The sequence below is a fragment of the Lepidochelys olivacea genome, assembly GCF_965140295.1.
Source record: "Lepidochelys olivacea isolate rLepOli2 genome assembly, chromosome: 5".
In the NCBI taxonomy this organism is placed as follows: Eukaryota; Metazoa; Chordata; order Testudines; family Cheloniidae; genus Lepidochelys; species Lepidochelys olivacea.
The window spans coordinates 5,592,762-5,619,148 of record NC_140415.1 but is presented as its reverse complement, the minus strand read 5'-3'; the positions used below and the strand labels follow the sequence as shown (position 1 = coordinate 5,619,148).

At 47.5% G+C, this 26,387-nt stretch overlaps 1 protein-coding gene across 1 annotated transcript in view; it reads left to right on the top strand.

Annotated features, from left to right (window-relative positions):
* The first annotated feature begins 16,947 nt into the window (after window positions 1-16,947).
* Window positions 16,948-26,387, top strand: part of UBE2R2 (ubiquitin conjugating enzyme E2 R2) — a 93,728-nt gene continuing 84,288 nt past the window's right edge. The window contains exon 1 of the mRNA XM_084627907.1: window positions 16,948-17,181. Within this exon, the coding sequence (XP_084484033.1) occupies window positions 17,005-17,181 (177 nt within the window). The 5' untranslated portion in view covers window positions 16,948-17,004. The remainder of the gene's footprint in view (window positions 17,182-26,387) is intronic.

Below are 26,387 nucleotides of genomic sequence, written 5' to 3'. Positions count from 1 at the left end.
TACAGTATACAGAGCAGTGTAAACAAGACATTGTATGGGTCATGGTGTATGCACATCCCGTCCCCCGCTGGGGCAGGGCAGGGTGGTGATATCACCGCGGTTAATCCCCCTGGCGACCCTCGGGGTGACTGCAGAGTCACTATGGCAGCCCTCGGACACAGGGCAGCTCAGCCTAATGGCTAGAATCAATATGGTGGCCCTCGGAGTGTGGGTTTAACCCTTTCTTCTCCAGTGCGGGGTATACATACCCCGTCACAGTATGAAATTTTAATTTGCACAGACTTTGCTCGTGCTTTTTATGTAGCGGGAGTTGATATACCCCCGGAAGACCGCTGCGTACCCGAAGGCGTATGCGTACCCGCGCTTGAGAACCACTGCATTAGAGAACAAATAGAGAGCTCTCCTGGCCAGAAGACCTTGCAATCTGAGTAAAGAGGACAACAGCAACAACAGAGGAAAGGGGACAGGGAGAGGGAGCATGAGCGACAGGACAATGTGAGGTCACTGGGGAAGCTAGTTCATGTCTCTTGATGGTTCATTTTGATTTAATTTTTGGAACAGCGGCTGTTTTTTGCAATACAGCTTCATGGTTGGCATCATTCCCCAGGCTTCACAACAGCAGCCCTCAATCTTTGCCCTACGGCGACCACATCTTACAACAGAAAAAAGGTTTTGGACTTTCTAGCCAGAAAGAAAAGGAGAGTAACTGGGACCTTCTGGCATGGTCATGAGCCCCAGCTTGGGAACCCAGAGGAACACCAATGGGTCAAGTTCATCCTTGGCATAGTTCCACTGAAGCCAATGGATTTTCATCAAGACTGGAATGGGCCCATTTGTTGAGACTAGCTCCCAGCCTTAGGAAGCTTATGCTGTAAATTGAATGGGTGCAATACTCTGAAAGGGTGAGGGGCAAGGGTTGGAAAAGACAGACTGGTGGCTGATTAGCAATGGAAGGTGACAGAAGATGGATTTAAAGAGCCCTGGAAGAGGGGGAGAAGGGTGCTTGACGCTCAGGGACAGGAAGACTGTTCCAAGGGGTTGGAGCAGCATGATAAAAGGGAAAGAATTGGAGGAGCAAATTGGAATATTAAGCAGAAAGGGGAATGAGCAGAATGAAGGACTAGAGATAGGAGGGGCCAAATTCTGCTCATTTATGCTGGTGTAAATCCAGAGTGACTTCACCAATGATATACACCAGCGTAATGAGGAGCCGAGATGCAGGCAGGGGTGGCGCTAGGAGTAGCCATGGAATAGCGGAGGACAGCCTGGGTGGGTGTAGTGTTTCCAATTGGGTTGCCATGCAAGGAATCTGCCCTGGGCATGGAGCCTGGCGGAGGAAGGCACAGCACTTGACGAGCGATGTAAGAAGATAGTGTCAGGCTGAACTAACTCAGCCAGGGTCCTTGAGATAGGATACTTTAGGGTGAATAAGTCTAATGTGGAACCTTGATAAAGGAACAGCTGCTTGCTCTGAAGGGGAGAAGCCTTGTCTGAAGGCCACAAGATAAGCGACAAGCAGAGGCCGGAAGAAAACCACTTCAGAATCTCTCCTTGCTTTCTTGATCTGGAAAGCAGACGGACGATTCTTTGAGTGCAAATCAGACAGGCACCGAGCAGCTATGGCAGCATGTCCACTCCAGTGTCCTAGAGGGCCAGGCAGGGCCTATTTCAGCCTTTCTGTCACTATGGAGATTTCCAGTGGGGTCAGTGCTGATGGTGGGTTTGGTGATGAAAGCACTGCACTGGTAGCAACTGAGACGACCCAATTTCTGAACAGCCAGTGGCCAGGAGCAAGTTTTGATCAACTGGGCTGATTTCAAGACCACACCTAGGAGGTGAAAAATTCTACAATCCCGTTACCTTCCCTGCTCTAATAAGTAATAATGAGGCTGTGCTCTTGTTTAGCACTTTACCTCTATATATCACAAAGCACTTTACAGAGGAGACAAGTATCATAATTCCCCTTTCACAGGTGGGGAAAGTGAGGTGAAGCGACTCACCCAAGGCCAAACAGCAGGCCAGTGTCAGAGATTGTAATAAGCACCCAGCCCAGGTGTCCTGAGTCCAGGTAATATAGGATGTGCTCATTTCCTTCCCAGTAAGGTATGAGTTTGAATTAAACAGAAACATTTGCAATATGATGAACAGGAGCTAGGACACCGATTCCTGTTAATAAATGATCACTCCGAGGCTTCCCTGCTTTGCAGATCCTTTGGAAATACACCTCCCAGGGAGAGAATTTCCAGCATGGCCACCTGCTTATAAACATTGCAAATGTGTGGTCCTGGCAGTCTCAGATAAAAGACTATTCTAATGTGTTTATTATGTATTAATCATCAGAATAATAAGAGTAACAGCAGGGCATTTTCATAGCTCTCTTTCATCAGCCGCTGTGGGGCGGCCCCCAGGTCCTGCGTGAATTTTAAAAGAGCAAACTAGATTTGAAAGAAAAAAGAATAGCCTCTGCTTGTCTTAATTTGAATGGAATTATGTTACGTACAAGGACAAACCAAAGTGCTGAGCCAATGTACCATAAACACCAGGGTCTTACCCATCGCCTCCAAGGAACCAGAACAGGAGATAAGGTAGAAAAAGCGAGAGGAGAAAGTTTGTGGCTCCTTGCACCTCCTGTTAACACAAAGAGGAAGTATGATACTGACAAGGATAAACACCCAGGTGTGACAGCACATGGGTAGGGTGGGCAGAGAGAGTATAAAGAGGAGCAGTGGGATGAAGTTAAGCACCAACAACATAGGCTAAATATCAGGACAGGTTTCCTGTGGATGACAGTGTGTTCCAGTCTCCCGAGGGAATTATTACAAGTCCCCACACTGAGCCATTCAAAACTGGCCTGGAGAGGGCTCTTGAGGGGACAATCCTGCATTGAGAAGAGCCTGGCATGGTACTAATCTTTCCCATCACTAATTTCTATCACTAATTACTGATGAGATAGAAAATACCAGACCTGATGTAGCTCTGCTCTGCCACAGACTTCCTTTGGGACCTTGGGCAAGTCACTTAAACCCAGATCCTCAAAGGTATATTGAGGCACTTAGCTCCTATTGAAATCAACAGGAATTAGGCACCCGAATATCTCTGAGGATCTGGGCTCCAGCCTCTTTGTACCAAAGTTCCCCATCTCTAACCTGGAGATGATAGCGCTTCCCTGCCTCACAGGGATTTTGTGAGGTGCTCAGAGATCTACTGCTGGAAAGCACTATCTAAAAACTAGCTATTCTTTCCCAAGCTGCTCAGACTGCATATGCTCTGTTGCTATGCGGAGGATTTGAGTTCCCAGGGCTCTCATTTTAGCATCTTTTACTAGAGTTGCACTCAGGATGAATTAAAAAAAAATATATTAAAAACAGATGCCAAGAGAGGATCCAGATGTATTTCAAGAGAAGCATTTGTAGAGTTTTTCATTCTTTGCAGCATTTTGAGGTCTGCTTGTCAGGACAAGTCCATGGCCTCTTCTTTGTAAGGTATAAGAATTACCTTACCGGTCCATAGGTGTCTCAGTTACTGTTCCTGGGGTCAGTGCCTCTCCTACTCTGCACCCTTGCTCTTGGTGTGTTTTTCCACCCACAAAAAGAGCAAACGGACACTTTGTCAGAAAGACCTTTAATTCAGACTGAGAGCAAGAAAAACCAGAAGTATGGTCTTGGGCTGGGCCGGGGGTGGGGGGAGGGAGAAGTGAGCGTGTGTGTGACCATGTGTCCTTTCACAGTTTTCACTGGACCAGCCCCTGTAGACACTAAGGTGCAAGCAGGGAGCATGGTGCTGACTGGCTCTGTAATCTGTCATGAGGTAGGATGAGGATAGGCCATGAAGGGCGTTGAACGTGAAGAGAAGTAACTGAGTTTTGAAATAATAAAGAGGAAGCCAGCAGAAGGATAGATGTTGAAAGAATTCTTGCCCTCTTGACACTGGATCCATCAAACTTGTTCTCCTGTGGATGGGTGGGGCTTAGTGCTGAGCCTTCACTTTGGTTTCTTTCCTATGGATCTGCTCACATTTATTTTGGGAACTGCCATGTAAGGGCCAAATTCAACCCTGGTGCAAGTGGGCCCAACTCTATTGACTCAGTTTTGTCTAGAGTCCACCATGCTTGCTATTTAGCTTTCGAAGCATTGCTAAAGATTTGAGCTTCTGGAATAGCTAACCAGATGCACTGGCAGGCAGCGGCTGGTCACACTGCCTCTGGAGGCTGGCCCTCAGAGTAACAGCCACTGGGGATGGTTCTTCCGCTCAGGTGACAGAGGCAGTTGATGCCGAAATCAAAGGTCCTAGAGGCTCTGTCCACACTGATGACCATGGTGTTGGTATATAGGCAGCACGTGGTTTCAAGGCATTGAGGCAACTCGTTCAATGCATTCTACTTTGCTCCTTCTGCTCTCTTCTTTCTTTTTGCAAAAGGCTGCTGCTGGTTTTTTTTCGCTGTGAGGGAGATCAGTGGGTGGTGGGAGAAACTGGGCCTTCCCTTTCCTCTGGGTTCCAATCCAGGGACCTAAGCAGCCAAGGCCTGGCTACACAGACCCATTGCAGCCAAGGCCTGGCTACACAGACCCATTGGTGCCTCCCTGGCCCCTTTCCTATTTTGCCTTCTGTTAGGCCTTTCCCACAGCCTCTTCCCCAGGCTTCCAGGGTGTCAGCCCCTCTCTGTAAGCCTCTTCCCCAGGCTCACTGCAAAGGTTCTCAGCATTTCCTCTACCCCAGCTGGTTCTTCTGCCAAGGCATTTTCCTTACTCTTCAGGCAGGGCAGTCTCTGACCCCGCAGAAGTTCTCCTGCTCCCTGGAGGTCCCTTGGCAAGCACAGAGAACCCCAAGCAGACTCACTTCCTTCAGCTTCCCTTCCCCACAGCCTTGTACGCCCTGTTGCAGGCCCCTCTACCTGCAAGGAGCCTTGACACCTTGCACAGATGTAGCAGATTGGGGCTGACTGAGACCACAGATGCTCATTAACCAATTCTGGCCCAGTGTGGGATTGGCACACCACATCACACCCCTCCTACCTCTCTTCCCCCATTGCCCTACACCTGTTGTCAAGCTACCTCCTGTCCCCAGAGAGAAAGAGGGGAGGGGGAGACTCTGTGATTGAGGATGGGATTCCAGAGACTTTCATTCTAGGTCACTGGTTTGAAGGCAAATCCAGTTACCAAAAGTTGTAACTATCCCATGGTCGCTCGGTGACCCATGAGAAATTAGTTTGGTGTGTCTCAGTCCTGTTCCGAGGGGCCCGGGGCCCATAGTACCAAAACCACCATCAGAACTGAGCAAGTCCACAGTCTCAGCAGTGTTCCTGCTCAGAAACAATTATATCCCACGTATACCTGCTTTGCAGATGCAGTGTCCATCATTTTTTAGCCAACACTGGGGATTGAAACAGGAACTTGTATAGATAATTGAGATAAAGGCCAGATTTTTAAAGTTTTTTGATGCTTAACTCCCATTGATTTCAGTTGGAGTTAGGGGCCTAATTACCTTTGAAAATCTGACCCTAAATCCCTTAGCTGTCAGCTATAGCAGACATATTCTTCTGTGGGTCAGGCACTTGGGATGTAACATGCACTAAATAGTGGGTTACACACACTTTTGGAAATGCAAGCCATTGTCTGAGGCTTTCAAGAGCGACATCAGGACATAAGCATCCCAATTGCAGGGTACTGGGAATCACAGATAAAATAGCATTCTAATGTGTTTATTTATTAATCATCACGATAATATGAGTAAGAGCAGGGCATTTTCATAGCACTCTTTTGTCAGCCCCCGCGATGTACCTCATGAATTTTAAAAGAGAAAGCTACAGTTGAAAGGAAAGAAAATGTATAACATAATTCCATTCAAATTAAGAGAAGCAGGGAAAGGGAGAAATCAAAATAAGGCAGAAGAAATTAAAGCCATTTTTTAGTGTTCCTCTAGTTCTTCTGCTTTATCTACCAATTTCTCTCAAACTCACATACTCCGGGGTCCCATTTTGGCATCAATAGGTGCACGTGACTTCCATTAACATGAATAAGTGTTGTGTACTTGTCATAACAACACACTACTTTTGCATTTCTATAGCACCTCCTTGTGTCTGAGGAAGGTTGCAAAGCGCTTTACAAGGTGGTTTGGTATCATTAGCTTAGTTTCATGAAGGAGGAAATTAAGGCCCAAAGATGAGTTGAGACTAGGACCCATGTCTCCTGAGTCTCAATCCCTTGTACTAACCACTAGACAAATCTGTCTCCCAAATGCAGTAACTCTCCTATTGATGACAAAATCTACAGTTATGGTGGAAGTCATCAGATGATGCTGTTAAACATAATCTTAAAAGTTCTTTTTCTTAGCGTGCGAGCAGTGTTCAATCTCTGAAGAAATGTTGATAGTTTTGTGAAAAGGGTTCTTCTGGGGAAGATGTTGAAAACTGCAAAAGAGTTTACTCTGTGCTTCAATCTCTCTAACTAGAGACAGTTCGTGGGGCAGAATTGTTCCCTTTGCACCAGGCTTGGGTATGTGGGCTGAGATTCCTGAAAGAAAGGTTTGTCTGTATGCTGTTTGTGACCACCTCTGCTCCAGGACTGGTGTATACAGTGTAAATAAAATAAGTTGCATTAATAAAACACCCAGACTCCATGTCACAGATTTCTCCTCCAGTAGGAAACCAACCTGCAAAGCCTCAAAACCTGCTAACATTTGCAGATGAGCAACAATTATCTCTGGACCAATCATCAATATGAGTCTCACACAGTTTCTCAGGGGCCTGTAGGAGGTTCTCAGAGAATCTACAGAACTAAGCAGAGTTTCCTACCCTCTGACTCATCTCTTCAGTCACAAGAGTACTCTCTGTGCTGCCTGACATGGGTGAGGCACTTGGGAGGGAGGATGAGGGGTGGGGAGTTGGGTTTGTAAAGGTTGAGCTAATGCAGCATAGTTACCAGGAGCCCAACCAAACATCCAAAAAAGCGAGAGAGGACATAGGGAGAGAGAGGAAACAGTGTCATTTAGAGTTTCAAGGAACAGGATGTTGACAACCCTACAAATATTTGAAGGGTATAAATATCTTGGCTCCTGGATCATTGGCCTGTGCCTGATGTTAACCCATAAAGCTGGCTGCCCATGCCCTGGCCTTGCCGCCTGTACATAGTGACAGGTTCTTGGTCTGTTCATTTTAGATGAATTATTTATATACCCAGGATTCTTCTTTCCTGGTGAGATATTTTTCTCTTTCCATTCCTTAGTGTCTCTCCCATTTTGTGCGCTCTTGTTACACTTTCAATACACAAAAAGCAAACAGAAACTTTCAGTCAGAGCAACTCTTAAAGTCAGACTGAGAACAAGAAAGAATTAAAGTATGGTCTCCATGAGAGGGCACTCAGTGTTTGTGGTGAAGTGTGTGTGTCTCTTCTAACAATCTGCACAGGAACTGGACACAATATGGCTGTCAGTCTCTGCAGCACATGGAAGCCTCAGATATATAAAGGTGGGAAAGGGCATACATTTAATAGCTAAATGCTAGTGTTGGTTGGACTAAAAAAAAGTCCATAGAAAATGTTGACCAACACACATGCCTATATAAAGTTTTCATTAACAAATTCAAAAGAAAATTTTGACTTTTCAGTGAAAAATTGAAAACTACAAAATTTTCTGTTGAAAACAGAAAAATTCAATTTGAAAAATTTCATCACAGTACCTAATGGGAGTTGTAGTTTGGGTGCCTCATGTCCCCATTCTCTTCTCTTCCAGCTGGACTACATCTGCCATGATGCATCATGCTTTCCCTTCTTGCTGTGCCACCACAGTGCATCATGAGAGATGTAGTTTGGCTGGGGAACCCAGCCCACTAGGAGAATGGGGTCATCAGGCACTCAAACGACAACACCCACGTGGCAGCCATTCAGAATTGAAACTTTTCAGTTTTTGGACAAAACATTTTGGGGTATTTGGTTTCTTGAAGAAGAGTCTATATTTTCTGTGGAAAGCAGACACTTTTTGTGAAAGATCTTGTTGTGTCAAAACCCCAATTTTCTGTCTAAAAGCAGCTTTGATGGAAATTTTTTAGCCAGTCCTCTAAATATACCAGAGCTCTCTTCATATTCTGCCTCACACAAGTAACTCTGTTACTATATTCTAGAATGGCAGCAGGCACACCTAACTCATGAATAGCTGTGAACTCAACTTTTCCATCATTCCTAGCAACAGGCTAGTTCAGTGAGCTTTTGTTTGAGGCTGGCTGCAATGAAAGGTGCTTTGATTATTGTGGCACTCTGTACCTCAAAGCAGCACTCATATTCACCCCTGTCATATAATTATGATATATTTCATACAAAGCATGCCATGTAAGATATCATATGAAAAGTCATGACCTTCTGAAACCCATTGTTCTGTCAAAAAGAAAAGGAGTACTTGTGGCACCTTAGAGACTAACCAATTTATTTGAGCATAAGCTTTCGTGAGCTACAGCTCACTTCATCGGATGCTGTAGCTCACAAAAGCTTATGCTCAAATAAATTGGTTAGTCTCTAAGGTGCCACAAGTACTCCTATTCTTTTTGCGAATACAGACTAACACGGCTGTTACTCTGAAACCCTGTTCTGTCAAAGTATGTATATCATTTGTGTGTATGAAGTTATGAGGTTTTGCTGTATGGTTGTTACTGAACTGTTTCGTAAGTTTGAGAGTCTCCACTTCTAGTCCTCCAGTGACAACAAAGGAGGTGTCCCACTCCCAGGAGGGTGTTAAATGACCATTAATTAGCAGGGGAGTTGTAGTCAAGGGATTTACAATGGTGTAAGAGGGCTGGGCAAGCATCATGCAATGGGGTATTTCTTAACTCTGTGACTCAGCAAAGTCCACCAGGACATGTCTGGACTAGTGTGTTCCAGGAACCTGGACTGAGGACATAAAATAGGGGACAGTGGCATCATGCTTTTGCCTTTCTCCTTCCCCACCTATGCTGGAAGCAACAAGAATGCTGGGAAGACAAAAGACTTGAACTGAGGAGACTGGTCGCTGGCTTAAAGTGGAAGCCTGTGTATTAGAACTGTAACCTATCTACAGCATCCAGTAGGGTGAGAAAACTGCTTCATCCAAATAGTGCCTAGTTTAATAAGGTTCGGGATTTAGCTTGCGTGCTTACTTTTTATTTTTATTTTGGTAACTATCTCTGACCTTTTATGTCTACCTCTTATAATCACTTAAAATCTATCTTTCTGAAATTAATAAATCTGTTTGATATATTACCTAAAACAGTGTGTTTAGATTGAAGTGCTTGGGAAATCTCAGCTCAGTTTACAAAGGCTAGTGTGTGTCCTCACCACATCGAGGGAGGGGTGGACTGGGTACTGAACTTCCACTGTTCAGGCTTCTGACCAGGACAAGACCGTACAGTTCTGGGGTACAGGGCTAGGAGCTTGGGAGATTTGCTGGTGCCTTTCTCTGTGCAATTTGTGAGACACTCAGGGAGCATTCATGCAATTTAGCTGGGTGTGGGGGTCTATAAGCTGTTTTACTGAGTGATGATAGTGCCTGGAGGGGTTTGCTGCTTGTCACTAGGAAAGCATTGTGAGAGACAGCCCAGGCTGGAGAGTTAAGGGGGCACAGGGTACACTAATTCCAGGTTGTACCCTGGGGATCCTGTCACAATTATTGCAGAGACAGGGACAGCTCAAGCCAGAAAGAACGAGTCTAGACTCTAGACAGTTCAGCTAAATATTTCCCCTAAGGCACAAGTGAAGAGATGAGGCTCTTTGATCTGTTTCACAGCAATATGGGAAACAAAGCTAGAATAACTAGACAGAAGGTGCAGGTAATCAAAGCGCAACATCCAGGGCGCAGGAGGCGGCATGGCCCAGTGGACTAGACCTTTGGGAATAACAGTTGCGAATGGAAATTAGGATCTGACCATTGGGAATGGCAGTTGGAAAAGGACAGCTAGACTTGGGCAGTTGGAAATCACAGCGGAGAATAAACTGGACCGGGGCAGTTGGGAGCGACAGTTTAAATGGAGCAGTTCGACTTGGGTGGAATGAGAGCTGGGAATAATTGTTAACCGTGGGCAGCTGGGAATGGCAATTAGAATGGAGCAGTCATCATAGCATCTGTGACTGTTGCTCTTTCACTATGTCAGATGGGATCACTATAGACAGATGTGAAGCGCTCTCTCTTTCTTAGGGCCTGAGGGCCCTTTTTCTGCAGCACTTCGAGCCTTGGCCCTCAGATACTACAGTGATGAGGACAGTATAAAAATCTACATAGAGCCGAACAAACTGCAAGCCCAAGAAGCTGGGACTGCTTCAAAACCCAGTGCAGATCATACATGTTCTAGTACAATGTATTCCCAATCGATTTGGACACTGAGGGATTGAATATTATGTCCAGGACACCTGTGTACTATGTTGCAAGGCCAAGGATGTATTTGAAAAATAAAGAAGTCAGAATATGGAACTGAGCGCTAATTGGCAAAAATATCTATCACCGCAATGCCCAGTCTAATCTCTGCAGAATTTACAGTGTCTGTCATAGGCGTTGCAGGGAGGTCACGCTAACAGCTTATGGGTAGGTGGGTGCTTGATGGCTGCCACTGGCTCTAAGGATGAAGAGTCTGAGAATTGGATTAAAGAAAGACTCTTACTACTGCATGTCAATGGCAGAACAAACGCTTTGGAAGACAGTGACCCCAGATTTAATCCCATGAGTAACTATGTTCAGTAATTAGATGCATGCGCAAGTATATCAGGGACTTTAAACGGTTCAGAAAATGTTGCACCTGAGGATGATTGCTCTCATCCACGTAAATCAGGAAGAACTCCACTGGGGTTGCACTGGTGTCAGAGAGAAAACACTCAAGCCCGTTAACTTGTGACAAGGGGAGAGGCTTGTCTGTCAGTCTCTGAGTGGGAACTCAAGTTTTGTGGTGGCCTAGAGGGAGGCTGTGCAGGGAAGCCTGGGTGAAATGTAACAGACATGCATGCCTCTGGCTTGTCCTCCTGCAGCTGCTCCTTTATCTCAACAGCAGAGAATTCGTTCAAGGGCATGGGAGGCTTGGATTCTAGCTCCAACTGCGATTTCCACCAGACTTTGATCTCACTTATTCACAGTGCTAATACAATACTGGTATGGATCTCATTGGGATATAGGCCTCATGTTTAGGAGGTAACAATAATGGACCCAGGGCCAGCATTACAGGGTGGCGAGCAGGGCAATGTCACAGGGGGCCCAGCAAAGTTGCTCAGGCCTCAGCTTCAGCCCCTAGTGGCAGGGCTTGGGCTTCCGCAGGGCCAGCATTAGACTCACTGGGCCCAGGACCAAAAGCCCAAGCCCAAGCCCTACCACCTGGGGCTGAAGCCGGATCCCGAATCCCTCAGGCTTCCACTTCAGCCCCGCGTGGCAAGGCTCGGTCTTTGGCTTTCTGCCCGGGGCCCCAGTGAGTCTAACGCCATCCCTGAATGGACCTGTTTAGGCTTAAATGTTAGCTAGAATGACAACTTTTGGCTTTAATAGCTGATCCATGGAAGGCAAAATCAAACATGACAGCTCATTAATTGTTGAACAGGTGATCCCACACCATGTTGGAATTTTACTGGATTGTACAGGGGAACCCGAGTCTGATACTGACTCCTGAGGGATTCTGTGTGGTGCAAAGATGCTCTTATGTTTGCCAGTCACTATAGAAATGTTTGTGTTTCTCATGTTCTCTAGCTCAAAGGAACAACTGTAGTAGCCCACTACAAGCATGCGATTTTGGTTAGGCACCATTTTCTGTGGGTGAGATGGCAGCTTGTGGAGGATTCTGAGCTCGACATGTGATGCTGTCCAACAAATTGGACATTTTAGAACCTCAAAGCAGCCCCAAGTTCCCCGCCCTGCTTGGGGCTGGGCACCAATGTCAGCCCTGCAAAAAGAACCCTGAGCGCGGGCGGGGCTGAACGGGGCATGAGGTAGGAGGTGGGTGGATCAGTGGTGGAAGAAGGTGTGGCTGGAGTGATTCAGTTTCTAGTGATTTCCCACTGCTGCACAAGCCTGGTAGGGAATTAGCCCCTGCAGAAGCAGATGACTAGGGAAAGCACAAACTGCCTGCTCTCAGTCTCTCCACCAGCATTAGTGGTGGTTCAGGGATGAACCTGGCCCCTCAGCCTTTCCTGCCTTCTTCTCTTCTGCCTACTACCACAGGAATTAAGGGACCCAAACCTTCACAGTCAAACCTCCACCCTGGGCCTCCATATTCCTGCCTGCCAGCTTTTCTGTGGGAGTTCCACAGGCCTCTGTCCTTGGTCCTCTTCTCCCGCTACACTGTATCTCTCGGTCATCTCATCTGCAAACACAAAGTCCACTACCTTCTCTATAATGATGATCCATCGGCTCCCCTGGCAGTCCTGGTGCCGGAGGAGCTGTCAGCTCCCCCTGCGGCCTCGGTGCCAGAAGAGCTGTCAGTTTCCCAGAGGGCCCCTGCCAGGGCCCTGGGGCCAGAGGAGTTCTGTGGCCCCACTGATTATTGCGGGGGCGTGCCCCTGCTTGCCAGCCTTGTGCACATCCCTGGCTTTATCTAAATCTTTCTGATTCTTCCTGCATAACATCTCTAAGATACAGCATTTCTTATCCAGCCACACCGCTAAAAATCTCATACAAGCTCTCATTCTCTTGGATCTTGATCACTGCAACATCCTTCTCTCTGGCCTTGACAAAGGCAGTCTAGCCTCCCTCACATCCATACAGAACACTGCTAAAAAGCTAATTTTTCTAGCCTATCGCTTGGACTCTCTCACTCCTCTTTGAATCCACCCACTGGTTCACACTTCTCTATGGCATAAAACATCAACTGCTTGTCTTTACTTTCCAGGCCTTTCATGGACAATCCCCACCCGACCTATCAGCTCTCATTTGCTATCAAGCTGTCCATGCTCACCTCCAATCGGCCCGTGACACCAGCCTCCGTCACCCAGTTGTTACATTTTTAAACAAGCTTTGTGCTGCCTAGCATACGTGGGTGGTGCTCCTCATGAACATTCACAAAGCTACCAGCATCAAATCCCTTCTCAAAAATGTTCCTTTGCTATGAGGCCTTCAAAAATCTTGACAAGAATTAGGCTGTTGGTGCGTTGCGACGACCACTGTCTGTCATGCTGATGGATATTTTCTCATTGTTTCTTTGTGCTCTCCTGTCTATTTGTACCCATCTGTTGTCTCTTGTTTTGTACTTAGATTGTCAGCTCCTTAAGGCCTGGATCCTGTTTTTATTTTGTTTGTACAGCACCTGCTACAATGTATCCTGGTCTATGATTAGGGCTCCTTGGCGCTATGGTAATACAAATCATAAATAAAAATAATAGTAAAATTTGGCCACTCTCTTCAGCCATCTCATCCATCCTCAGATGACTACTGAAGAGAATCTGGTCCTGAGTGCCAGATAAAGACTTGAGTCCACCTATAATCCAGGCTCCCCAAAGGACTACCCTTCCCCCGCCCCATCAATCCACACCCAGAAGCCATCCTCCCACTCTCCCTGGCTTCTGTGGGTCTCCCACCCCCACAAGCTAGGAACTCAGCGTCCCTCAGAAGGCAGTTTCACAATTCTCCCTCCCAACACGTGAGTCGGTCTACTGCACAGGTGAGAGAGGGAACCATGCAATTTAGCTGAATCCAACCTCACCTTGTCCTCACTCTGATTGGCAAAGAAGGGTGTGATTGAGGGAGGGTGTGTCAGGAATTCAGTTGGCTCCAGATGTGGTCAGCTGGCAACCCAGTGAACCTGGCTGGATCCAATAAGCCCGCACTGAGTTCCTGTGCTCCCTGCCTGGACAGAAGAGCCAGCAGACCCTCATTTAAACTTTTCAGCAATAACATGCTCAATGGGGCTGCTCAATGTATTCCAGGCTTGCGGCTGTAGTAGGGCTGCTATCTGTACCTTGCTCCAACCTGTGCGTGTTCCTGCTCCGGCCCCAGTTTCTACCTTCCTCCGATCCCCCTGGGTCCTGACTCCTGGCTCTGACCGCTGGCTTGTCTCCCAACCATGACTCTGGTTCTGCCTTCTGGCTCTGCTCCAACTACTAGGTCTGACTCCTGTTCCAACTAGAACGTCACCCTGCCTATGCCCCAGAGTGTGCCAGGGCGTAGAAGATATATTTATTAGTTACCCTAATCTCATGCAACTCTCATTCCCATAGGAAAGTAATCAGTGGTGGCAGGGATAAGAGGAGGGGAAAACAAAAATAGGGACGTAGGAATTGCCAGACTGTATCAGACCCATGGGCCTTCTCATGCTGTATTGTCTTCAACAGTAGCCAGTAGCAGCTGCTTCAGAGGAAGGTGCAAGAACCCTGTAGTAGGCAGTTGTGGGATAATCTACCCCACATGAAGGTCTCAGCCTAGTCCCTACTAGAGATGGTTTAAGACTTCAACCATAAGATTTCTTATCCATTTCAATACTTATTTAGCATTGACTGGATGTTCTTGTTACCTATCCAAAGGGCCAGTCTCTCTTTGAATCTTGCTAAATTCTTGAACGCAGCAACATCTTGTGACGCTGAGCTTCACAGATCAGTTACATGCTGTGCGGAAAAAGGATTTCCTTTTATCACCTTGGAATCTGCTTCCTTTCACTGAATATCCCCTTGTTCTTTCTCTCTCTCACACATACTTATAGTATTTAACTCCTGCCCCATAGCCCTGCCACCACCCCTTTTACATGGCCGCACCATTAACCACAAAACCATTTCCTCTTCTTCCCTTCCCTCTTCTACCTCCATAGGTTTGTCCAAGGACCCAAGCCCCTGCTGCTGGGGGTGATGGAGCCAGTGCTTGTACGAGGCATTCACTCCAGAACAGTTCTGGATAGAACGGGGTGAACCAGGGCACTACTGTGGACAAGCAGCAGCCCTGGACCCAAGTCCACCATATACATGATATAGAAATATTAAATATCCGTTTCTGTTTTGAATAATGGCTCCTTTTGATTTTCTTGGATAATTCCCAGAAGATGTTAGGTCATTCAAAGGCCCCTATCTGGAAATATGCCCTTTGTTTGTTTGACAATGAACCTACCAATGCAATAGAATGGAGTAAGTAAAGAGTTCCCAAACTTTTCTGTAATATGGACCACCTCTTAATGGCGACATTGTCTTGAGGATGCCCCTCCCATATGTTGTCATATGGAGTAAGTCCCTTCCCTTTGATGAATATGTAACATACTTGTGGTAACTATAGCAATTGCATACATGGAAAAATGTAGTAAAGTATTTGTCTTTAGTATGAGCAAGACAAATCTCAGACACACACTCTAGTTTTGGTCTTAATTTCTTCCCATAAGTTTTGTTGTATCTAGTCGGAACAAGGAGGAGAGGCAGATTTCTGTGGACCACTGGCATATGTTCTTCAGACCACTAGTCGCCTACGTGACCCAGTATTGCCAATCCTAAATGTAAACAAAAAGATCATGTATGGAGTGGTGTTGTAGCTATGTTGGTCCCAGGATATTAGAGAGACCAGGTGGGTGAGTTAATATCTTTTATTGGACCAACTTTTGTTGGTGAAAGCAACAAGCTTTCGAGCTACCCGAAGAAGAGCTCTGTGTAGCTTGAAAGCTTTGTCTCTTTCACCAACAGAAATAAGTCCAATAAAAAATATTACCTCACCCACCTGGTCTCTCTGAAAAAAATCATGTCTCAAGCCCCAAATCCATAAAAATGATTTTTGGGGTTAGTTTTTGTTGCCTTCTGTTTGTTTTAGCTTTTAGGATGCAGTCAGGTCACATTTTCAAACTTCCTCTGCAACCATGAAGGCTAAAACTTATTTTCTTTTTCAAATGAACGCTGAAATTCTCATGTATTGCCATGCCTCCTGGAGTTGGGGCTTTAAGAACATCACTAATTACTGCAAGCCTCATGACAAAATCATGAGAGTTGGTAACATGGTGGATCACAGTTTGGGAACCTCTGCTAGGCAGATGGGAATTTCTGCCGATTATAGCCACCCCGTACACCTGCACCTGTGCACACTGCTAGTGTTGACACGCAAAACGTTATTTGCATTCATGATCTTTACCCTGATGCCAAGCAGTGATTAAGTTTCATTGGTGCAAACAGCAGCTTTTCCTGCCCACTCTAGGGGTTGCGCTGATGCAGCTATACCGATGGCTGTGAGCGGGGAAAACACTAGTAGGTCGCTGGATCAGTCAATGCCAGAGGTTTCCAAACTGTGGTCCACAGTGTTTCCCACTCTCTTCATGTTATCTCTGGCTTTGGTCAAGACAATCCCCCATGCAGGCAAGGCCATACAGCCTGGGCCAAACGCCCTTGAAGCTGCAGGCCGAGGTAGCTGTTACCTTGCAAGTGAGTTAGCAGGCTGCTAACGCAAGCCCCATAAAAAGAGGGAAACCATGTCCCCGGGGTGGGGAAATGATGGTGGCAGGGCAGGTGCCAGGCCCAAGCCATGCAAGGCAGGGTGGGAGGGAGCATCCCCATGCAAGCGGGGTGACTTGAGGGGGCTGCCCCAGGAGGGCAGCCAGAAGGGGGACCCTCAGAGAGAGGGTGGGGTGGGGTGGGGAGGGGCGTTCACTTCTGCCCCCCAGCAAATCACGAGGGCTCCAGCCAGGGGCGGCGGAGGGGCAAGGGCCCGGCTCTTTCAGAGGGGGCGGGGCAGCGTGGGGGATCTGCCGGTCAGCCGGGCGCGGGGGGATGGGCCGAGAAGACCGGGGGGCGGGGCTTCGGCGGGCAGGGGGCGGGGCCCGGCGCGGAACGGCGCGCTGAGGTCAGCGGCGAGCGGCGGCGTCACAAAAGGAAGTGGCGGCCGCGGCGGCCGAAGGCGCGGGGGGGGGTCCGGAGCCGGGCGCGAGCCAGCGGGCGGGCGGGCGGGCAGCTGGGCCGGAGGCCCCGAGGCAGCGGAGCGGAGCCGAGCCGCCCCCGCAGCCCGAGGGCGCGGGCGGAGCGCGGCGCCCAGGCCCCGGCGGAGGGAGGGAGGCGGGCGGGCGCGGCGGGCGGGCGGGGGCCCCGGGCCGGCGGGGGGCGCCCCGGGTCCGCTCGGCGCCGCGCCATGGCCCAGCAGCAGGTGAGCAGCTCGCAGAAGGCGCTGATGCTGGAGCTGAAGTCGCTGCAGGAGGAGCCGGTGGAGGGCTTCCGCATCACCCTGGTGGACGAGTCCGACCTCTACAACTGGGAGGTGGCGATCTTCGGGCCCCCCAACACCCTCTACGAGGGCGGCTACTTCAAGGTAGGCGGCCGGCGCGGGCTCAGCCCCCTCTGTGGGTGGGAGAGTGTGTGTGTGTGTGGGGGGGGGGAGAGCTGAGGTGGGGGGGCCCCCCGCCTCGTGTGTGTGTGGGGGGGGAGAGCTGAGGTGGGGGGGCCCCCCGCCTCGTGTGTGTGTGGGGGGGAGAGAGCTGAGGTGGGGGGGCTCCCCTCGTCTCGTGGGGGTGTGTGTGTGTGGGGGGGAGAGAGCTGAGGTGGGGGGGCTCCCTCGTCTCGTGGGGGTGTGTGTGTGTGGGGGGAGAGAGCTGAGGTGGGGGGCTCCCCTCGTCTCGTGGGGGTGTGTGTGTGTGGGGGGAGAGAGTGCTGAGGTGGGGGGCCCCTTCGTCTCGTGGGGGTGTGTGTGTGTGGGGGGGAGAGAGTGCTGAGGTGGGGGGCCCCCCTCGTCTCGTGGGGGAGTGTGTGTGGGGGGAGAGTGCTGAGGTGGGGGGGCCCCCTCGCCTCGTGGGGGTGTGTGTGTGGGGGGAGAGAGTGCTGAGGTGGGGGGGCCCCTCGCCTCGTGGGGGTGTGTGTGTGGGGGGAGAGAGTGCTGAGGTGGGGGGGCCCCCTTGTCTCGTGGGGGTGTGTGTGGGGTGGGGGGAGAGAGTGCTGAGGTGGGGGGGCCCCCCGCCTCGTGTGTGTGTGGGGGGGCGCGCCGTGTGTGTGTGTGTGGGGGGGAGAGTGCTGAGGTGGGGGGCCCCTGCCTCGCGTGTGTGTGTGTGGGGGGAGAGTGCTGAGGTGGGGGGGCCCCCGCCTCGTGTGTGTGTGTGTGGGGGGGAGAGTGCTGAGGTGGGGGGGCCCCCGCCTCGTGTGTGTGTGTGTGTGGGGGAGAGTGCTGAGGTGGGGGGGCCCCCGCCTCGTGTGTGTGTGTGTGTGTGTGGGAGAGTGCTGAGGTGGGGGGGCCCCTGCCTCGTGTGTGTGTGTGTGTGTGGGGGGGGGAGAGAGTGCTGAGGTGGGGGCCCCCCCGCCTCGTGTGTGTGTGGGGGGGAGAGAGTGCTGAGGTGGGGGCCCCCCCGCCTCGTGTGTGTGTGTGTGGGGGGGGAGAGAGTGCTGAGGTGGGGGCCCCATGTACTCCCAAACTACTCTATTGGGGAAGTGCTGCTGCTTCAAGCATAATGGACCCCTAAACCCTTCTGGTACTTCAAGATAAGGGGACCCACTTTCTCCAACCTCCTGTATGAGGGTGGGGTGGGTGGTGGGGGAGGGAGACTTGCTTCAAGGTAAGGAATGCATGGGCCCTGCTACTTGTTGTGGGAAACCCAAGAGCTCTTGGAGTGGACCCCTCCTCCACCCTGTATAGGGGGCTGACACCACCCTCAGGATTCCCCATGCCCCTCTGAGTAGGCCCATCATCCCCTTGTGTGGGTGGTCCTTCAAGGTAAGGTACGGGCTCAGGTTCCTTGTGTCTCTGGGAAGGGAGTGGGGGGATAGCCTACACATGTATGGGTGGGTTGCTTCAAGACAAGGGACCTGCTGCTGCCACCATCTTGTATGTGGGGGATGTGCATCAAAATAAGGGCTCCCCCTACTCGCTCTCAGAATCAACTATTCCCTCCTGTGCCCCCCGGTGTTCCAGAATGAAGTACTGTACTCCATCCCCTCCCAGCAGTTACCCCCCCCACACCCTGCATGGGGTGCTTAAAGATAGCAAAACCCTTCTCTCCCATTAGACCCTTCTGCAACCTGTATGAGGGAAGCTACTTCAGGGTAAGGGGTCCCCAACCACTGGTTGCTTTTCAGCCTGTTTGAAGGAGTCCTCTTCAGGGTAGAGAACCTCCATCCCTGGGACCCCAGAACTCTGCATCTTAATTCAGAATAAGGGACCCCATCCTTAAGTCCCCATAACCTTTGTAATGGGAACACTTCTAGGGATCCCATGCCCTCTGCCTAAGAATAGCCTGTGGGGAGGCCCTTCCAATCCCTGTGGAAGGGTATGTCAAAGTAGGTGGTCACTCTCATCACCAGGTTGTCCAGGTGTCCCAGCACTCTGCATAGGGGATCCCTTCAAGATAAAGGATCTAGGGGGCTTCCCTTGTCCCCAGTGATTCCCCTATATCTTTCAGCTTCCCTATACTTGTATATGGAGTCTACTTTAACTTGAAGAACCCACAGTGGTCTGTCATCTGCAACACTGGCAATGGTGGTTTAACATTCTGTATAAAAGGGGACTGCTTCAGTATGAGGGATCTGTTCTCTGGTTGGAATAGCCTCTGTTTTTTCTCCTGATGGTCCTGCTGTGAGGGTTCCTTCATCCCCTTTCCAAGTAATGTATCCATGTCAACACCATGTAGAAAGACAGCTACTTCATGATAAGGAACCCCTATGGCATTCTCCCATCCCTTCTCCTCCCTGGAATGTTAGAAGATAACTACCCTGATGGAGGTATGGAGAAGTAGTTAATCTTCTACTTGTTACAAATAGCATCTTTGAGGGTTGGCTTCTGCAGATGGTACCCCTGATGGACAAATGTGGCCTGTCAGAATTTTGCAGTGTCCAGTGGCCTCTGATATGGCGTCACCTGCTGCAACTTATTCCCCTGGGATTCCCCCTTTCTAACAGTGACTCCAGTCAGCTCCATTTTATGCACACTATCTGGTGTCCTTTGACTCCTAGCAAGTTGAAGGAAAAACTTGAACATGTTTACATCAGGTTCTTTGCATCTTCACCTACTTATTGCCTCTCTGGATCAGGGTGTAAATACTTTCTTTTGGGAAACCAAAATATTAACAGCCTGTAGCTTTTTGACTAAATTGGAGTCATTTTTAGTTTAGCCTTATTGTTTTGAAAGAAGAGAACACTTTGGCACAATCTCTTTCCTTTTGTAATGAGTATGGTTGACTTTGTCATGGCAGTGTGATGTTTGTATTTTTAGACTTACCTCCATTATTACTTAGGAAGCAGCCCCAGTTTTGGCCTAGTAACTGGGTCAGCTTTGCATCATATAAGGTGGGGTTAACCTTTCATACCTATACTTTGGAATTGGTGAGTAACCCTAATAAAACAGGGAGGGTGGGTCTCAAGTATTTTGTATGTGTTTAGTTACTTGCTGGGTCCTGCATTTGTCTTTGGGCTGTAAAATGCTTGAACAAGCTGGTAAAAGTATTCTTCAGAAATGCACTTAAGTTTAGGTTTCAGCTAGGAGGCCACAATTGACTTGTAGTAAAGTAAAGCAACGAATGATTATGGCTCTGATGCTCTTCCTCATGCTATACTGTACCTGCTGTAGCTTTTCTTCGGGAGAAATTTGTGACATACTTGGCACAATTGACCTATTATACAGGTCTGTGGTGCTATATTTAAAAAAAATATATTTTACTTCTATATGTAGATTTATTCCACTCTCATTACCATAGTATGAGTTTTCCAGTAGTGCATAAAGTAACTTGACTAACATTTGTCATATGTGACTTGTTCTCTCTCCTTTTCTCCCTAGGGGAAGACTTGTATCTGCTGTGTAAATCTTTCTTGTTTTGTTAAGATTTTGTTTTGGGGCATTTCTTTTAAATACACACAGCTCTGTTTGAGAAGGCAGGTCAAAGAAGTATACCTTGCACTTGGAGCAAAAGGTGGTGAGGTTTGTGATATACTTCGCTTCTTGCGGGAGTTCCCGAGAGAGCTTGACTGTCTCCTGCACAGGCTGACTTTACCATTATGGTACACAAATTCCATTGTACCTCAGGAATGGAGTTGCTGACTAAGGTCTTCATCCTGGAGCTTTGGCAGTTGTTCAGATATGCTGGTGCCCAGGCCACTGAGTGTCTTGGAGATAAGGACTGGGGCCTTGAATTTACCTGTATTCTACGGGATGCCAGCATAGAGAGAGGAATGGAGACTTGATATGCTCTTGTCAGCCTGTGTTGCTGAGGAAACTAGGCACAGCATTCTGTAGTAGCAGGGTCTCTTGGCCAACTGGAGCTATTAAAAGTATTATTGATTGATGCTATGTGAAATCGTACTGTTGGCAAAGAATCTAGGAGCCGTCTAAACTACTGCTGGATTCACCAGGTGTGTGCGCATCTTTCAGCTATGGTTCAGTCTCCCTTGGCTCCACTACTTGGAGTGCTCTCCTCTGCCCACCAACATAATGTCCATCTTGTTCGGATTCAGCTTCAAATAGCTGTTCATTTACCAGCTTGTCCTGTCCAAGCATTGGGCATCTTGATGGGAGTGGTATGGTCAGACTGGTAAAGGATAGCTAGAATGGTCATCTACATATTGTTGACATGAGAGCATGTTGTCTTGTCGGTTCACCTGGTGGCTGCATATAGATTTTTAAGTAAGACCAAAGAGATGATCCTTATGAGACCCCCACAAGTGACGGCTCTAGTGGCAGAGATGCAGCTTACCACTACTCTTTTAGTGCTTCCCTCCAGGAAGGATTTAAACCATTTTAGAGCAAAGGATCTCTGTCACCTCTCCCAGGCAGTGCAGAAGTATCTTAATGTTAACAGTGTTGACTGATGCAGAGGTCCAGTAGGAGGAGAATAGATGTCTCTATCCACTGATAGCAAGAGATAATCTATCACTGCCACAAAATCAGTTTCCATTCTGTACCCTGGCCTGAATCCAGATTGTGTTGATTGGAGGATGTTCACTTCAGTTAGATGAATTTGTATTAGGCCTTTGGCTAGAGTCTTGTTACACTAGGAAAGTTTTGTCTGGAATAGCTATACTTGTATAACTTACTGGCAAACCCTCCTAGTGTAGATGTAGCTTATACTGACACAAAAGTGCTGCTGGCAACATATCTTGTACCAGTTCCAGAAGACATGTAAACTATACCAGCAAAACACTTTTATTGCACTATAAGTGCATCTACACTGGGACTTACACTGGCATAGTTCTGCTTAGGGCCCTACCAGATTTGCTGTCCATTATGGTCAATTTCATTGCCATAGGATTTGAAAATTGGTAAATTTCATGTTTTCAGATGTTTAACTCTGAAATTTCATGGTGTTGTAACCATGGGGGTCCTGACCCAAAAGGGGATATTGTGTGTGTGTGTGTGGGGGGGGTCGCAAACCTGTTCTGGGGGGCGGGGAGAGGGGTCATGGGATTGCCACACTCACTTCTGTGCTGCCTTCAGAGCTTCTTCCAGCCACAGCAGATTCCTGGAGGTGGAGGTGGGTATGAGAGCAGCTGTGCAGGAGATGGACAAATCCTGTCCCTCACCTGCCTCACCAGAGCTAGGCCTCCCCTTTTCTGGGACGCTCCTGGGGACATCGGATTTCATGAAGAAGGGCTTATTTCACAGTCTGTGATGTGTTTTTCATGGCCATGAAATTGGTAGGGCCCTAGTTAAGCTCGTATAAACTAAGTGTTGACCAGATATGGTGGTTCTAGCAACTTGTTCAGGAATGGAAGTTTTTGATACTGGATAGTAGTTGCCTAGAGCAAATATATCCAGGTGGATTTCTTCAGTGCTGGTTATGCTGTTGTCTGTTGGAGGAAAGGATGATTCCTTCTGAAATACCTGCACAACACCTCATTCAGGGTTATAAGTGGCAGTGGTTGGTCTTCTCTCTTTCACAAGCTGAGAACAGGTCTTGGGTTGAAATGCCTAAGGTATCCAGTAATTCTTGAATGAACGTACTGGACTCCAGGAATTCATGTGGGCTCTTAATTGGCTCCTATTTGGCTGGTACAGGGGGAGCAGACCCATGTCTGAGAAGCATTCCTGCAAGTGCATATTCTTTTCCACCAAGTAGGATACTAGTCCTTTGCAGTGGTTGGTGCTATGTTCTGATGTGGCCTCTAAGGCACTCAGGATTGATGAAAGGGTTTGCCATCCTTGACAGCTCCTTAGGGTGGAATTTGGCAGCCTCACTGGAGGCTGATAGGAAGGTTCTCCTGCCCTGTAATATAGCCTCAGTATAAGCTTGGAGAAATTTGGTTTCAATTTGTTTTCCACCATCAGTGCTTGAGTTTCTGACCTTCTCTTTCTATTACAAGGTATCAAAAAACCAAGGAGATCTGTTGTGGGTGAAGAGGAGGAGTGGGGGGTGTGTGTGGGTGTGTATGGGTGGTCAAGACCAAGGTTCACCAGATTAACTCCTTGCCCTGTGGGTGGAGTGCTGTTGTCAATTAGCGTGCTTTGGAATTCAGTGCAGTTTGCCTTTTGTCGAATCAGCGCCATGGGTCTTTCTCTGTTTCTGGGAGCTGGGAAAACTCTTGACAACTGCTTTAATGAGATGGAGTACTTGTGGCACCTTAGAGACTAACCAATTTATTTGAGCATAAGCTTTCGTGAGCTACAGTTCACTTCATCGGATGCATGCAAAATACAGAAGATGTTCTTATACATACAAACCATGAAAAAATGGGTGTTTACCACTACACAAGGTCCCCCCCCCCCAGCTGGTAATAGCTTATGCTCAAATAAATTACCAGCAGGAGAGTGGGGTGGGGGGAGAGAGAACCTTGTGTAGTGGTAAACACCCATTTTTTCATGGTTTGTATAAGAACATCTTCTGTATTTTGCATGCATCCGATGAAGTGAACTGTAGCTCACGAAAACTTATGCTCAAATAAATTGGTTAGTCTCTAAGGTGCCACAAGTACTCCTTTTCTTTTTGCAAATACAGACTAACACGGCTGTTACTCTGAAACCTGTCTTTAATGAGATGGTCTGTCAAGAAGACAGTGGCTGGGTTGTGGTCATCTTGATATTGGCATCTAATCTGAAGATCTGGTCCAAGGTGTGAGTTGGACCGGAGAGAATCTGTGAGAGGCAAGTGCATAGATGGGATTTGGGGTTTTGAGAAGAGTATCAGATGCATGTCTCCCTTTAATCCTGTCCAAAACTGGGAACACAAGGTAATATAGGAAGCCTAAAAAGATGTGGGTGTAACTTTCTAAATTATATAAGCTTGGTTTTTGTGTTGAACAGTGTTTGTATATAAAACAGGTTTGTGGGCTGTAGTTAAAACTGGGTCTATAAGTAATGTCCCTGATGAGGGATGATTAACATGACGGCATTGAGGTAGGGCAAACCTGAAAGGGGGAATGTATATAATTCTTGGAATAAAAATTTAGGAAGTTGATAATAAGATGCATCCAGAAGCAGAGTTGGATGAACCTTATTTCAGTCACACTAGTCAAAATCTGTAGTTAAGACTCCCAGGGTGAGTTGTTTATGTAAAGGGTGAGACTTCCATCATGTTAATAGATACAGTGGGTAGCACAGGAGTTAAAGATGGTACGTAGAAACTAATAGATTAATATATTTAATAGAAAAGCGAAATTTTAAATTTAAAAGGACACAGTTGATTTAAAAAAGAAAAGGAGGACTTGTGGCACCTTAGAGACTAACCAATTTATTAGAGCATAAGCTTTCGTGAGCTACAGCTCACTGAAGTGAGCTGTAGCTCACGAAAGCTTATGCTCTAATAAATTGGTTAGTCTCTAAGGTGCCACAAGTCCTCCTTTTCTTTTTGCGAATACAGACTAACACGGCTGCTACTCTGAAACAGTTGATTTAAAAATCACACTTGTCTGCAAAGTTATATATTTGATATGATGTCCTAGATGTGTCTCCAGTCATTCAAGATGGGATGGTTTCTGCCTGGAGGAGCTCACCGTTTAAGGATAGGCATGTGGACAGAGGCTAAGGAAGGGAGCAGTAAATAGGGATGGTTCTTATACAAGTCAACTAGATTCTCTGTAGAAAGCATGACAAGTGGAAGTTTAAGAGGGGCTTAAACGTGTGCAGGGTAGTGGCCTTGTAGATGAGCTGAGAGGTCCTACCATGCATATAAGAGACGTAAAGTTGTGAAGCTGACAGATGAGTGGTCAAAGACATGACTACAGAGTGGAGGGAGCAGGGTGATATGAAGCTTGACAAATGAAATGGGGCAGAATTACATAGAGCTCCGAATATTGGTGATGAGTTATTTGTAACAATTTAAGGTTAATACCTTTTTAGTTTTTTCTCTATTCCTTCACTTTGTTGTGGGTTTGTGTACTTGAAGTTGTGTTGTAATATACACAAATCACCCATCAATCTGCATTGCTACTATGATCACTACTCTGCACAATAACTTGGTGTCCCTGGGTCCTACGTATACCTATCACAACATGTGGTATACCTCCTCCTATGCAGCAAATGTCCCAACAACTACTATGTAGGTGAAATCAGACAATTGCTACACTGTGGAATGAACTCTCACAGAAAAATAGGACCAACACATCCTATCGCCTATAATCAAACACTTTTGACAAATCGATCACTCCATATTTGGCCTTTCAGTCTGTCCTCAAAGGAAACCTGCACAACACATTCCAAGTATGAGCCTGGAAACTTAAGTTCATAACTCTGCTGGACACTAAAAACCATGGACTTAAAAGAGATGCTGGTTTTAAGGCTCATTACAACAATGTGTAATGTGTCCTGCTACCCCTATTTGGTCATAGAACTGCACAAGCGTTAATTGCCCACTTCATTCATGGTCTACAACATAATTGAAGCTCTTATGCTTAACAATCTGTCCCTCCTTGTGTTTACATAGGACATTTTCTGGTTACGTTCTCAAGGCCTGAGGAAGAACTTTGTGAGGCTTGAAAGTCTGTCCAACTTCGGTTGGAGAAAAGGTCCAATAAGATACTGTCACCCACCTTGTTTCTCTCCTATCTTGGGGCCAGCACAGCTGTAGCTCACGAAAGCTTATGCTCAAATAAATGTTAGTCTCTAAGGTACCACAAGTACTCCTTTTCTTTTTGCAAATACAGACTCTCACGGCTGCTGCTCTGAAACAACACTATGGTCATTCTTGCTTTCTCCTGTATAGTCAAATTGGTTTTTCCTCTTTGTGGGCCTTTGTTATAAGAGGAGAGAGATTATGGTTAAAATAGGGAAATATTGTAAAACCACAGCCTAGCTGGGGGATTGAGGGAGCAGGTTTAACACCTGGAACTGTTCGATATTTCTTCTAATAGATGCTGCCAACTTGCTCTCTAGTCCAACTTTCCTAACAACATTCCAGATTTCAGGATCTGTTTTCAAGTATTCCAGTGTCAATTGCTTTTAACCTTTTTATCTGGAGTTGACGTGTCCCATTTAGTAGTACAAAAAGAGGTAGAACAAACCTATCTAATTGCTTGTACACGGTCTCCTTCAAGTCACCCAAATCTTCTAGTACATACTGTGTGGCTGTTTAAAGTGCCTGGGGATGTGTAATTAGAAAAATAGACAAACTC